General features: G+C 40.6%; 2 protein-coding genes across 2 annotated transcripts; both read left to right on the forward strand.

Annotated features, from left to right (window-relative positions):
* Positions 1-719: 719 nt before the first annotated feature.
* Positions 720-2,096, forward strand: LOC147004675 (putative protein FAM47D). Its single transcript, XM_085837675.1, has one exon. It carries the CDS (start codon positions 726-728, stop codon positions 1,908-1,910), a length of 1,185 nt encoding a protein of 394 aa, XP_085693801.1. The 5' UTR covers positions 720-725; the 3' UTR covers positions 1,911-2,096.
* A 10,366-nt stretch (positions 2,097-12,462) lies between these two features.
* LOC110287929 (ferritin heavy polypeptide-like 17E) lies at positions 12,463-13,350 on the forward strand. The gene is made up of 2 exons (XM_085837676.1): positions 12,463-12,587; positions 12,951-13,350. Exons 1-2 carry the CDS (start codon positions 12,463-12,465, stop codon positions 13,348-13,350), a joined length of 525 nt encoding a protein of 174 aa, XP_085693802.1.
* The last annotated feature ends 905 nt before the right edge of the window (positions 13,351-14,255 follow it).

Consider the following 14,255-nt stretch of genomic DNA (forward strand, 5'->3'; position numbering starts at 1 on the left):
ACATTAAATTTCACTAGGTAACTGACCAAACCTAGAAATAAATTCTACATATCAAAAACAAAAAATCATAAACTTTGCAAATAAAAAAATCTAAATGTCATTTCAAAACAATGCTTTATTAAGGATCAAACTAGCTGAAGGGATCATTATCAAATTTGATACTATGTTCCTTGAAACAGATTAATGAGAAGACAAATGATGGGGAACAAAAATTTTCATAAGTGGTATATTTGATAAAGGAATTTAATCCAGAACACAAACAATTGTCAAAATTCAATGAAATATGTCTTATAGTCAATACAAACTAAACAGGTAAAGAAGTTGAACACATGATAAGCCAGTGGGAATATATAAATGACAAGTCAGCATATGGATATATTCAATATCATTGACCACATAAAAAAGCAAATGAAAAACAAGATGAAATACCACTGTACCAACATTAGAATATTCCCAACCATTCAATATGGTTGAAAGGTCTAACCATACCTCATGCTAGGAATATGTGGAAGTATTGAAGTTCTCCTAATCTTCTGGTGGGTTTAAAAGGCTGGTATATCATTAATGAGTATTATATACAAGTGTGGTAGAATAGAATAGAAAGAACTGTGGCCATAGAACTCCTTCTTGTTCATCAATGAAGAATTTCTAGTTTCCTAGCAACAAAGCATCTTCATGGAAACAATAACTTATTCTGGAACATAGGCCTCAGAGCCATAGATATCATGGGGGATCAGAGGCTGCCAGAGAACCAGCTTCCTCGATTACCCAGGTGCAAGTCTGTCTTGAAGCACAAGACAGAACAACAGACATCCACTCCTTTCATGGAGGACCATCAACAACAGTTTTCTCAGGAAGAACTGAATGACTTTACTACAGATTATGAGCCGCATGAAGAGATTCCTTCACAAGCCATCCAGGGGACTGTTTTCCCCAGAATTTCTCATAAAGTATCCAGTACTGCCACGAAAATGAGTCAGAGAAAGCTACCCAAGGATTTGGGATTGTTTTCCTCAATTTCAGTGGGTCAGCAAGGAATTAGAAGACCACAATACAAGCTGGATCACTTGTCTCAGATGGAAGATGATGCTGGAGACTATAGCATAAATTTGAAGGAGCAGCCAAAATGTGATCAGAATCTGAATAAGTGGCCTAGCTTCAAAAATCAAACGAAAGTAAATAAGAATAGCAAGCATGGGAAGAAACTTCACAACCTGCAACCCCCTGAAAATTCCAGGTTGGGTCAAAAAAAATTCCTTCCTACACACACATCCAGAAATAAGAATTTGCTTGACCCTCTTAATTATAGATGCACACAAAGGGGAGGTGATAATATACATGAATGGAATGAAGCACTGGAAAACTTGGATGTGTTGCAACAATTTGACATGGACTATGCTAACCAACCAACTTATGACGAATTCTCCGACAAGATAATCAGTCATCTTCCTTCTAAGCTCAAATACTTCGGAGGATTAACCAAAGAAAATGGAATCAAACTCTGCAAACAGATATCAAAATTTGATATGAAAGTCCAAAAGCCACATGATCTTTCTCTGTCCACCAAGGAGAAGCTTAAACATGGACCATCATACAAGAAACTGAAGCAATTGAAAACACAGGCTGTAAAAGAGCCTTTAAATGACCCCAAGAGCTTGCCTGAAATTGATGGTAAAAATGTTTGCAAACCAGATGTACTTGAAAATCTCTACGGAGCAATTGCCTTTAAGGATTTCATTATACAGAAGGGCTACGATATGCCAGGAATACTCCAGAAGCTTTTTATGAAAAAGGGATGGAATTACAACTCAGTTAATACTCCTATACCAAGAGTATTAAAATATCATGAAATGATTCAGCAAAAAATGGATGATGAAGATGATGAAAACAGTGAAAAGGAACTTTACTAAAAAAGATTTTCTTATCACCACTACTTGACTGTGTCCTCCCCTCATTTTTCATTTGTATTGAGTGGACACCCTTTGGCACCACAACCACAAACAAATCCTAACATTCAGAAACATTTCTCAATGAAGTTATACTCTGCCTTCAAGAATATTTTTGATATGCTATACAGTATGAGTTCAACATTAGAATCTAATTACCTCACATAATCTTTCATTGACACTGTTACAAAAATCATTTGTAAAACTACATAAACCATTCATTAAAAACAGAAAAACTAATACAAAGACTCAGTTGTATCATTTTTCAAAATGGGTGAATCTCAAAATACTGTAATTGTAATGAGCAAAAGGAGATGTGCATAATTCCTATAAATGTAAATAGTAATGAAATAATTGTAGAAATCATTTTTTATCATCTAAACTAGAATTGTATAAGTAAAATGATGGGCAGCTATTTTCTTTTCTTGCATATGACAGCCTTTATTCTCCCCAGATAGTGATTATCTCCAATGAATTCAATGTCAGGCACACTTTAGTGCCTACAAGGTCAATTTACCTGTTGTGTGTGAAGCACATCTTCAAAGAAAAGCACATTTTCTTTTATTCTATTTGCATGCATATGCTGATAATGTTTTTGTTATTCTCAAGAATAAACCTCTATCGCACACAGAGTCTGCAGGTATTCAGTGCAATGCCCTTTGGTACTTTTTATTCATTTGCTCCTTTTTGTGCAGAAAGTGTGATGATGAATGAGCTAGCTTGCCTTTCTTGGCATTTAGCCTGTACTTGTGATATCAAATTCAATAATTTAGTGGTCATTTGAATTTCAAATAGTTGTCTGTCAGTGTGCTTTTCTTCTTTATTTTCATTTCATTTCTTTTCTTATCTAGTAATGATTTAGTGATTTAAGTTTGGTTTAACATTTGCATTTAAATCTAATCAATGTTTTTTTTTTTTTCTCTGTGTGTGTACTGGAGGCTCTATGTGGAGACCTCCTGGCCCATCAGGAGGGCTCAAGCAAAGGGGAAATGGCATTAGCATGGAGGAGAAGTGCCAGGGTTGCTTCTCTGGTGTTCCTAATGGTCTGAGAAGAGACAAGCTGGCTGGCAAGTAAAGTAAGAGGTGGGGGGCTTCTGGTGGAGAAAACTTCAGGAGAGCATTCTCTTCCCCGGTAGTGTTACAACTCTTTTGACAGATGCTCTCAGATGATGGAGTAATTCTCACATGCCTTTATTCCTTCTGGATAAGATCTTATATACAGTCTTTGAGTGGGTCGGGTCTGAAAATATGAGCCTCCTATTGTCTTGGCCTGAGATGCCTTATCTATATGAGAAGGGACTTGTGGGCACTGCCCCTCTATGGAGAACTATGGCTATATAACTGGAGTGGAGTTGTGAGCAGGAAAAGCTCCTGCCTTCCCTTCTGGGTCTCTGGGGCTTCAAGCCCTCGTTCGATCTTACCAGACTTTCTCTCATGGTCCACCACCATACAACTCCCCTTTTTCTTTTTATAATGGAGAGGTGTCATCAGAATAACTGTCTCCTATGTTGGGGACAGTTTGATATCGAACCAATCAATACCTGATTAGTAATGATCTTTGCAATGCTACACATGAGCTGCTTTAGAAATTGGTTGAGTCAGGGTGGCAAAAGTAGCAAGACTTCAATGACTAGTATGGGGACAAGGAAGGGAAGAAGTCAACCTACCAAGTGGTAGGGGTGTTGGGAATATAGCATGCCCAGAGGTTTCCCCAGAGCTTGTTGACCATTTGTACATCTTGTTCTACAAGCCCAGATTCATTGACATAGAATCAAAATTCCTCACTCAGCAAAATACAAGTACCTCCCTGTTCAGCAGTCAGTACACCCAGGGTCCTCCGGTTTTAGAGAACAATTCCTCCTAGGGAGGTTATCTGGTGTTGAAGAGACTCAAGGCATCTGCAGTGGAGGCCATTGCCTAGCTAAGCTTTTTCTGAAAGTTGCTGGCCAGATGTGTTTGGACAAGAGCTGCTCCAGTGGCTCCTGTTGCACCCAGTGAGAAAGTGAGGCCCAGCCCAATGATAAGAGGAATGAAGATCCCTCTCTTCTTTCAGCTTCCTCCCATCTACAAGTCAAGTTCTTCAGCTTCATAGAGATAAACCTGGGAATCGGGAATCATGGGGTTGCAGGAGCCTTGGGAAGAGGGGTTAATATGGGTGCCTATAGTGCCTTTGCACCCGAGAAGAACAGGAGGGTTAAGACATAATAATTTGGTGATAGCAATGTCACAGACACAGGTAAGATGGGGTTTATAGGAGGGTCCTGCAAGGAAAAGATGGGGAATAGTAAGTTGAAGAGAGAATTATCTTGTGCTTTCCTTGTGGGTAAGGCTCCATGGAGGCAGGAGGGGAAATGTTAATGGGAATGGCTGCTAATAATGGTTGAGATAGAGAAACACAATAAAAACATTGGGAGCAGTTGGGTGTGTGGCTAAGGGAAGGAGTTCAGCTGCACACTAGATGTATTGTAGCCAGGAGAGGTTAGCTTGGAGTTCCTTCTGAGATTGATTTTCCTGTTGAAGAATATTGACATAGCTAAAGACTGATTTGAAGGCAAGAATAAGCTCATGGGAGACAAATAGGTCAGCTATGGGGTAATGAATTAATCCTCTGAACCTGTAAGCCAGCCCCAAACATATGTTGTCATTTGTAAGACTTGCCTTGGTCATGGTGTCTGTTCACAGCAGTGAAACTCTAACTAAGACAGTAACAAAGACATATTTCTGCCTACCAAATTGGAAAATATGGGTGACATCAATTTGCCATAAGGCATTGATTGGATTTGAGGTCTCAGGGATTGGTGCCCATCATTTGTAAAGCTGGGGTGGTAATAGGGGATGGATAAGAGGAGCATATTTTTATTATCCTTGGAAGTTGAGCAAAGGGAATGTGAGGGAAGAGAGCATGAAGCCCCTTTATATTTGTGTGTATGTGCAAATGGAATTCGTCTGTTGCTCAGTGGAGACTATGTATATTCCTGCTGAGACACTTTGGTCAGCAAGTGCATTTCCCTCAGATATAGGACCTGACAGGGAACTGTGAGATATGGCATGCTGGATGTAGATGAGGGAAGCTCTTTCCTGTAGGAGGGTGGAAGCCTGTAGAAGTAGAGGGAAAAGTGGGTTGGCATCTAGTTTGACAAAGGATCTTGACAGCCAGGGGAGCAAATTGACAGCATATGTACTGTCTTAAAAGAGGTTAAATGGTCCCTCCTTTATTTATTTATTTATTTATTGATTGATTGATTGATTGATTTTTAATATTTTTATTACATATTTTCCTCAATTACATTTCCAATGCTATCTCAAAAGTCCCCCATAGCGCCCCCCACTTGCCTACCCACCCATTCCCATTCTTTTGGCCCTGGCATTCCCCTATATTGGGGCATATAAAGTTTGCAAGTCCAATGGGCCTCTCTTTCCATTGATGGCCGACTAGGCCATCTTTCCATACATATGCAGCTAGAGACAAGAGCTCCGGGGTTCTGGTTAGTACATCATGTTGTTCCAACAATAGGGTTGCAGATCCCTTTAGCTCCTTGGGTACTTTCTCTAGCTTCTCCATTGGGAGCCCTGTGATACATCCAATAGCTGACTGTGAACATCCACTCCTGTGTTTGCTAGGCCCCGGCATCGTCTCACAAGAGACAGCTATATTTGGGTCCTTTCAGCAAAATCTAGCTAGTGTATGCAATGGTGTCAGCATTTAGAAGCTGATTATGGGATGGATCCCTGGATACGGCAGTCTCTAAATGGTCCATCCTTTCATCACAGCTATGAACTTTGTCTCTGTAACTCCTTCCCTGGGTGTTTTGTTCCCAATTCTAAGAAGGTGCACAGTGTCCACACTTTGGTCTTCATTCTTCTTGAGTTTCATGCATTTAGCAAATTGTATCTTATATCTTGGGTATCCTAAGATTTGGGCTAATATCCACTTATCAGTGAATACATATTGTGTGAGTTCTTTTGTGATTGTGTTACTTCACTCAAGATGATGCCCTCCAGGTCCATCCATTTGGCTAGGAATTTCATAAATTCATTCTTTTTAATAGCTGAGTAGTATTCCATTGTGTAAATGTACCATAATTTCTGTATCCATTCCTCTGTTGAGGGACATCTGGGTTCTTTCCAGCTTCTGGCTATTATAAATAGGGCTGCTATGAACATAGTGGAGCATGTGTCCTTTTTACCGGTTGGGACATCTTCTGGATATATGCCCAGGAAAGGTATTGCTGGATCCTCCGGTAGTACTATGGCCAATTTTCTGAGGAACCGCCAGACTGATTTCCAGAGTGGTTGTACAAGCTTGCAATCCCACCAACAATGGAGGAGTGTTCCTCTTTCTCCACATCCTCACCAGCATCTTCTGTCACATAAATTTTTGATCTTAGCCATTCTGACTGGTGTGAGGTGGAATCTCAGGGTTGTTTTGATTTGCATTTCCCTGATGATTAAGGATGTTGAACATTTTTTCAGGTATTTCTCTGCCATTCGGTATTCCTCAGGTGAGAATTCTTTGTTCAGTTCTGAGCCCCATTTTTTAATGGGGTTATTTGACTTTCTGGAGTCCACCTTCTTGAGTTCTTTATATATATTGGATATTAGTCCCTTATCTGATTTAGGATAGGTGAGGATCCTTTCCCAATCTGTTGGTGGTTTTTTTGTCTTATTGATGGTGTCTTTAGCCTTGCAGAAGCTTTGTAGTTTCATGAGGTCCCACTTGTCAATTCTCGATCTTACAGCACAAGCCATTACTGTTCTATTCAGGAATTTTTCCCCTGTGCCCATATCTTCAAGGCTTTTCCCCACTTTCTCCTCTATAAGGTTCAGTGTCTCTGGTTTTATGTGAAGTTCCTTGATCCACTTAGACTTGACCTTAGTACAAGGAGATAGGAATGGATCGATTCGCATTCTTCTACATGTTAACAACCAGTTGTGCCAGCACCATTTGTTGAAAATGCTGTCTTTCTTCCACTGGATGCTTTTAGCTCCCTTGTCGAAGATCAAGTGACTGTAGGTGTGTGGGTTCATTTCTGGGTCTTCAATTCTATTCCATTGGTCTATTTGTCTGTCACTATACCAGTACCATGCAGTTTTTATCACAATTGCTCTGTAGTAGAGCTTTAGGTCCGGCATGGTGATTCCACCAGAGGTTCTTTTATCCTTGAGAAGAGTTTTTGCTATCCTAGGTTTTTTGTTATTCCAGATGAATTTGCAGTTTGCACTTTCTAATTCGTTGAAGAATTGATTTGGAATTTTGATGGGGATTGCATTGAATCTGTAGATTGCTTTTGGCAAGATAGCCATTTTTACAATGTTGATCCTGCCAATCCATGAGCATGGGAGATCTTTCCATCTTCTGAGATCTTCTATAATTTCTTTCTTCAGAGACTTGAAGTTTTTATTATACAGATCTTTCACTTCCTTAGTTAGAGTCACACCAAGATATTTTATATTATTTGTGACTATTGAGAAGGGTGTTGTTTCCCTAATTTCTTTCTCAGCCTGTTTATTCTTTGTGTAGAGAAAGGCCATTGATTTGTTTGAGTTAATTTTATATCCAGCTACTTCACCGAAGCTGTTTATCAGGCTTAGGAGTTCTCTGGTGGAATTTTTAGGGTCACTTATATATACTATCATATCATCTGCAAAAAGTGATATTTTGACTTCATCTTTTCCAATTTGTATCCCTTTGATCTCCTTTTGTTGTCGAATTGCTCTGGCTAGGACTTCAAGTACAATGTTGAATAATAGGTCTGGAGAAAGTGGACAGCCTTGTCTAGTCCCTGATTTAGAGGGATTGCTTCAAGCTTCTCACCATTTACTTTGATGTTGGCTACTGGTTTGCTGTAGATTGCTTTTATCATGTTTAGGTATGGGCCTTGAATTCCTGATCTTTCCAAGACTTTTATCATGAATGGGTGTTGGATCTTGTCAAATGCTTTTTCCGCATCTAACGAGATGACCATGTGGTTTTTGTCTTTGAGTTTGTTTATATACTGGATTACGTTGATGGATTTCCGTATATTGAACCATCCCTGCATCCCTGGGATGAAACCTACTTGGTCAGGATGGATGATTGTTTTGATGTGTTCTTGGATTCGGTTAGCAAGAACTTTATTGAAGATTTTTGCATCAATATTCATAAGGGATATTGGTCTGAAGTTTTCTATCTTTGTTGGGTCTTTTTGTGGGTTAGGTATGAGAGTAATTGTGGCTTCATAGAATGAGTTGGGTAGAGTACCTTCTGTTTCTATTTTGTGGAATAGTTTGTGAAGAACTGGGATTAGATCTTCTTTGAAAGTCTGATAGAACTCTGCACTAAACCCATCTGGTCCTGGGCTTTTTTTAGTTGGGAGACTATTAATGACTGCTTCTATTTCTTTGGGGGATATAGGGCTGTTTAGATCATTAACCTGATCTTGATGCAACTTTGGTACCTGGTATCTGTCTAGGAACTTCTCCATTTCATCCAGGTTCTCCAGTTTTGTTGAGTATAGCCTTTGGTAGAAGGATCTGATGGTGTTTTGGATGTCTTCAGGATCTGTTGTTATGTCTCCTTTTTCATTTCTGATTTTGTTAATTAGGATACTTTCCCTGTGCCCTCTAGTGAGTCTGGCTAAGGGTTTATCTATCTTGTTGATTTTCTCAAAGAACAAGCTCCTTGATTGGTTGATTCTTTGAATAGTTTTTCTTGTTTCTATTTGGTTGATTTCACCCCTGAGTTTGATTATTTCCTGCCATCTACTCCTCTTGGGTGAATTTGCTTCCTTTGTTCTAGTGCTTTTAGGTGTGTTGTCAAGCTGCTAATGTGTGCTCTCTCTAGTTTCCTTTTGGAGGCACTCAGAGCTATGTGTTTTCCTCTTAGAAATGCTTTCATTGTGTCCCATAAGTTTGGGTATGTTGTGGCTTCATTTTCATTGAACTCTAAAAAGTCCTTAATTTCTTTCTTTATTCCTTCTTTGACCAAGGTATCATTGAGAAGAGTGTTGTTCAGTTTCCACGGGAAGGTTGGCTTTCTATTATTTATTTTGTTATTGAAGATCAGCTTTAGTCCATGGTGATCTGATAGGATGCATTGGACAATTTCAATATTTTTGTATCTGTTGAGGCCTGTTTTGTGTCCAATTATGTGGTCAATTTTGGAGAAGGTGCCATGAGGTGCTGAGAAGAAGGTATATCCTTTTGTTTTAGGATAGAATGTTCTGTAGATATCTGCCAGATCCATTTGATTCATAATTTCTCTTAGTTTCTCTGTGTCCCTGTTTAGTTTCTGTTTCCATGATCTGTCCATTGGTGAAAGTGGTGTGTTGAAGTCTCCCACTATTATTGTATGAGGTACAATGTGTGCTTTGAGATTTACTAAAGTTTCTTTAATGAATGTGGCTGCCTTTGTATTTGGAGCATAGATATTCAGGATTGATATTTCCTCTTGGAGGATTTTACCTTTGATGAGTATGAAGTGTCCCTCCCTGTCTTTTTTAATGACTTTGGGTTGGAAGTCAATCTTATCAGATATTAGAATGGCTACTCCAGCTTGTTTCTTCATACCATTTGCTTGGAAAATTGTTTTCCAGCCTTTCATTCTCAGGTAGTGTCTACCTTTTTCTCTGAGATGAGTTTCCTGTAAGCAGCAAAATGTTGGTTCTTGTTTGTGTAGCCAGTTTGTTAGTCTATGTCTTTTTATCAGGGAGTTGAGTCCATTGATATTAAGAGATATTAAGGAAAAGTAATTGTTGTTTCCTGTTATTTTTGTTGTTAAAGTTGGCATTCTGTTCTTGTGGCTGTCTTCTTTTAGGTTTGTTGAGGGATTACCTTCTTGTTGTTTCTAGGGCGTGGTTCCTGTCCTTGTATTGGTTTTTTTCTGTTATTATCCTTTGAAGGGCTGGATTCATGGAGAGATAATGTGTGAATTTGGTTTTGTCGTGGAATACTTTGGTTTCTCCATCTATGTTAATTGAGAGTTTGGCTGGGTATAGTAGCCTGGGCTGGAATTTGTGTTCTTTTAGTGTCTGTATAACATCCGTCCAGGATCTTCTGGCTTTCATAGTCTCTGGTGAAAAATCTGGTGTAATTCTGATAGGCTTGCCTTTATATGTTACTTGGCCTTTTTCTCTTACTGCTTTTAGTATTCTATCTTTATTTAGAGCATTTGTTGTTCTGATTATTATGTGTCGGGAGGTATTTCTTTTCTGGTCCAGCCTATTTGGAGTTCTGTAGGCTTCTTGTATGTTCATGGGCATCTCTTTCTTTAGATTTGGGAAGTTTTCTTCTATAATTTTGTTGAATATGTTTGCTGGTCCTTTGAGTTGAAAATCTTCATTCTCATCCACTCCTATTATCCGTAGGTTTGGTCTTCTCATTGTGTCCTGTATTTCTTGGATGTTTTGAGTTAGGATCTTTTTGCATTTTACATTTTCCTTGATTGTTGTGCCGATGTTCTCTATGGAATATTCTGCACCTGAGATTCTCTCTTCCATCTCATGTATTCTGTTGCTGATGCTCGTATCTATGGTTCCAGATTTCTTTCCTAGGGTTTCTATCTCCAGTGTTGCCTCATTTTGGGTTTTCTTTATTGTGTCTACTTCCCTTTTTAGGTCTAGTATGGTTTTTTTCATTTCCATCATCTCTTTGGATGTGTTTTCCTGTTGTTCTTTAAGGACTTCTACCTGTTTGATTGTGTTATCCTGTTTTTCTTTAAGGACTTCTACCTGTTTGATTGTGTTATCCTGTTTTTCTTTAAGGACTTGTAACTCTTTAGCCATGTTCTCCTGTAATTCTTTAAGTGAATTATTAAAGTCCTTCTTGATGTCCTCTACCATCATCATGAGATATGCTTTTAGATCCGTGTCTAGCTTTTCCGGTGTGTTGGGGTGCCCTGGACTGGGCGAAGTGGGGGTGCTGGGTTCTGATGATGGTGAGTGGTCTTGGTTTCTGTTAGTAAGATTCTTATGTTTACTTTTCGCCATCTGCTAATCTCTGGAGTTAGTTTTTATAGTTGTTTCTGGTTAGAGATTGTTCCTTTGGTGATTCTGTTAGCCTCTATCAGCAGACCTGGGAGACTAGCTCTGTCCTCTGAGTTTCAGTGGTCAGAGCATTCTCTGCAGGCAAGCTCTCCTCTTACAGAGGAAGTGCACAGTTATCTGGCATTTGGACCTCCTCCTGGCCGAAGATGAAGGCCCAAAACAGGACCTTTCCCAGAAGCTGTGTTGCTTTGGCCTGTCACAGAAGCTGTTAGCTTCAGTAGTCCACACTCTCACCAGTGCAGACTACTTTTTTGGAGTCCTGGAACCAAGATGGCTACCGCGGATCCTGAGACAAAAGCCTCCTGGGCCAGGCAGACACCTTTCCTCTGGCCGGGAAGGTGGCAGGATGTCTGGAGCCGGAAAATGGTGCTGCCTCAGAAGCTCTGTAGCTCCTGCCTGTCCCAGAAACTGTTAGCTTCTGTATTGCACACTCTCCTAAACTACATTTCTAATGTTAGTTTTAAGCACCTTTGAGTAATACTTTTATTATAAACAACAAAAAGCTACTTTAATGGCAATGAGAGTAAAACAAATGTTGACTGATGATTGGTAACGAGGAATAATTGTACTTTCCATGGAGAGACATCAAAGCTTCTGCTGTTCAGGGACCCTCCTCATCCATTAAAAATCAAAACAAACTAAACCAAACAAACACAAATACTATTACTCCTGAAAAATAAAACTTTAAAATCTTTTTTTTTGTTTTTGTTTTTGTTTTTGTTTTTGATTTTTTGGTTTTTGGTTTTTTTCGAGACAGGGTTTCTCTGTGTAGCCCTGGCTGTCCTGGCACTCACTTTGTAGACCAGGCTGGCCTGGAACTCAGAAATCTGCCTGCCTCTGCCTCCAGAGTGCTGGGATTAAAGGCGTGCGCCACCATGCCCGGCAAACTTTAAAATCTTAAAATCTCCTTTTTTGAAATCTTATATGTATGCAGAAGTCATCGTACAGTTGCCTGGTCAACTGATGGAATTGAGCACTGACCCTGTTCTCATAGAGTCAGGTGAATAATAGTTGAGGTCGGTCAAATAAAGCATTCTGATACAAAATTTTCTAGAGAAAGCATAGAGCAGCAAGTTGAAAGGAATAACGTTTTGTGGTTATCTAGAGAAATGGCTTTGTAAACATCCAGAGAATTTAGTCTAAGGCTTGTAGATTATCCATCCACACCATGGTGGTTTAAAGTTCACAGGTGCAGGTCAGTCAGGACCCAGCAGGCAGCCCTGACATGGCCCTCAGCACTCCTGAGCCTGCCCGGCCCCTCTCTAAGCCCTGGTGCTGAAATGATGTCATCATCAGGTGCCAACCATCATTTCCAGTGGGGCGGAGCACGAGCAGAGCAGGGCTACCCAGAGCAGCCTGAGACCTCTGCTTTCAGCTCCATTGGGACACTTCGGAGGGGCTCCTGGACAGCCAGCCCATGACATCTGACTCCGCTCTGCACTTCTGAGAGGGTACAGTACTGATGAGACTGTGGTTGTTTTCAAGAGGCCCCCATGGCTGAAGTGCCCTCACAAGTGCTACAAAACTATGACCCCTGTTGTGAGGACGCCATCAACACCCATATTCAGCTGCTGCTCCATGCTTCCTATGTGTACCTGGCTATGGCCTTCTACTTTGACCTTGATTGTGGGACGCCTGACTTGCCAGCAAGAAAGACACCACAATAGGATCCTTCTGCACACGTTTATTGGGAGAGCATTGACTGTGTAGGCGAAAGACCCCGAGCCCTGGGCCTCTCACTCTTATATACTATCAGTTTCCATCCACTCACAGCAGGCCACATCACCTCACCAGGTACGCAGCTTCAGCTAATCAGGGCAGCAGGGGCATATCTCCACCAAAATGGCTTCGCCAGTAACCTGGTACACCTGCGCAGCTCTCAAGATGTTTGTGGTTTATATGAGGAAGTCAGGTGCAAGTCATATGACTTAGCTGCAATCCCTGGCGCCTTCTTGGGACTGCTGCCACATCTGCTCCTCATACTTGATGACGTGTCCCTGGGGAATTTCAAGAGATTCTTCCAGAGATTCATCTGCAAGGCCAGTGTGGAGGTGTTCCTGTTCCTGCAGAATGAGCATGGTGGCCATGTTCTTCTGACCCGCATTGTGAGACCAGACCCCAACAGTTGGCAGGGGGGCCTCAGGGCCATGGAATGTGCCTTCCACATGGAGATGACCATCAACCAGAACCTGCTCAACCTGCACGAGCTGGCCAAGGGGAAGGGTGATGCTTACCTCTGCAACTTCCTGGAGCAGCACTGTCTGGACGAGCAGGCCAATGTCCTCAAGAAGATGGGCAGCTACCTGACCAACCTGCGCCAGATGGAGGCACCGGAGTACGGCTTGGCCGAGTACCTCTTTGACAAGCTCAGCCTGTCCTGAAGCTTCAACTGGATTGAACAGGGATGTCCCCACTGCCATGGGGTCTTCCTCTGGTCATTAGACCAGGTGTCAGTTCATGATACTTTTGAAGCAAATTTACTCGTTTTCTGGCTCTGTTTGCGATAAATTTGTTTCAAAGCAAAATCAAAGTTTATTGAGTCTTTTTGCAAAACTCATTTTCAAAAATCAAGGTCCATCTACTCTCAAGTTTGTCAAATGGGTGAAAGTAGGGCTACTATGTCCCTTCTCTTTCCAGCTTAGATTTCTAGTGGTTGTGCATTGAGTAAAAATGATCCTGGAGCCTTTAAAACAAGCTTAGTGTTCTCTTATTTTTGATGGGAGCATGTGATTCCAAGTGTTTTCCTTTTTATAGGATGGGTAGTTTGGTTTGTACTGTAAAAGAGTAAGCATAAGTGACACTGGAACAGCGTGGAAGAAAATCAGATTGGGCAGGTGTTCAAATAAAAAAAAAATTGTGTTATGTCATAAGATGCTTATCCTGCCTATGAGTCCCTGGGTTTTCTGAAAAGTGCCTGGGAGCACACTGGGATCATGCGGGCCCACACACACACATACACACACACACACACACACACACACACAGAGGAAGTTAAATTTAAAATTTACCCAAAGAATCACCGTTCAGTAAAATATTTAAATGCTTATATTTATTGTTTCTAGACAACCAATGTAGGTTATAGTAGAACATACTACATAGAATTTATTTGAGTATGTCATTCTGGACTACAGAGAAAATTTCAGTGTGGATTAGCTGGTTCTTACCATTACCATAACCAGAGAGGAGGGAAAGAAACATACATATTTTCTGTACAATAACTTATTGTGTATGTTGTTTGGTTGTTCTCCACACAGGGTCCAGCAAATTCCATTTCTTCCCTTCCCCT

The sequence above is a fragment of the Mus caroli genome, unplaced genomic scaffold (assembly GCF_978045245.1).
Source record: "Mus caroli unplaced genomic scaffold, Mus_caroli_1 scaffold_5, whole genome shotgun sequence".
NCBI lineage: Eukaryota > Metazoa > Chordata > Mammalia > Rodentia > Muridae > Mus > Mus caroli.

Coding starts and splice junctions, on each gene's coding strand:
- LOC110287929 (XM_085837676.1), top strand. CDS start 12,463: ATGGCTGAAGTGCCCTCACAAGTGCTACAAAACTATGACCCCTGTTGT. Junction 12,588..12,950: donor GCTATGGCCTTCTACTTTGA/CCTTGATTGTGG, acceptor TCTGCTCCTCAT/ACTTGATGACGTGTCCCTGG.
- LOC147004675 (XM_085837675.1), top strand. CDS start 726: ATGGGGGATCAGAGGCTGCCAGAGAACCAGCTTCCTCGATTACCCAGG.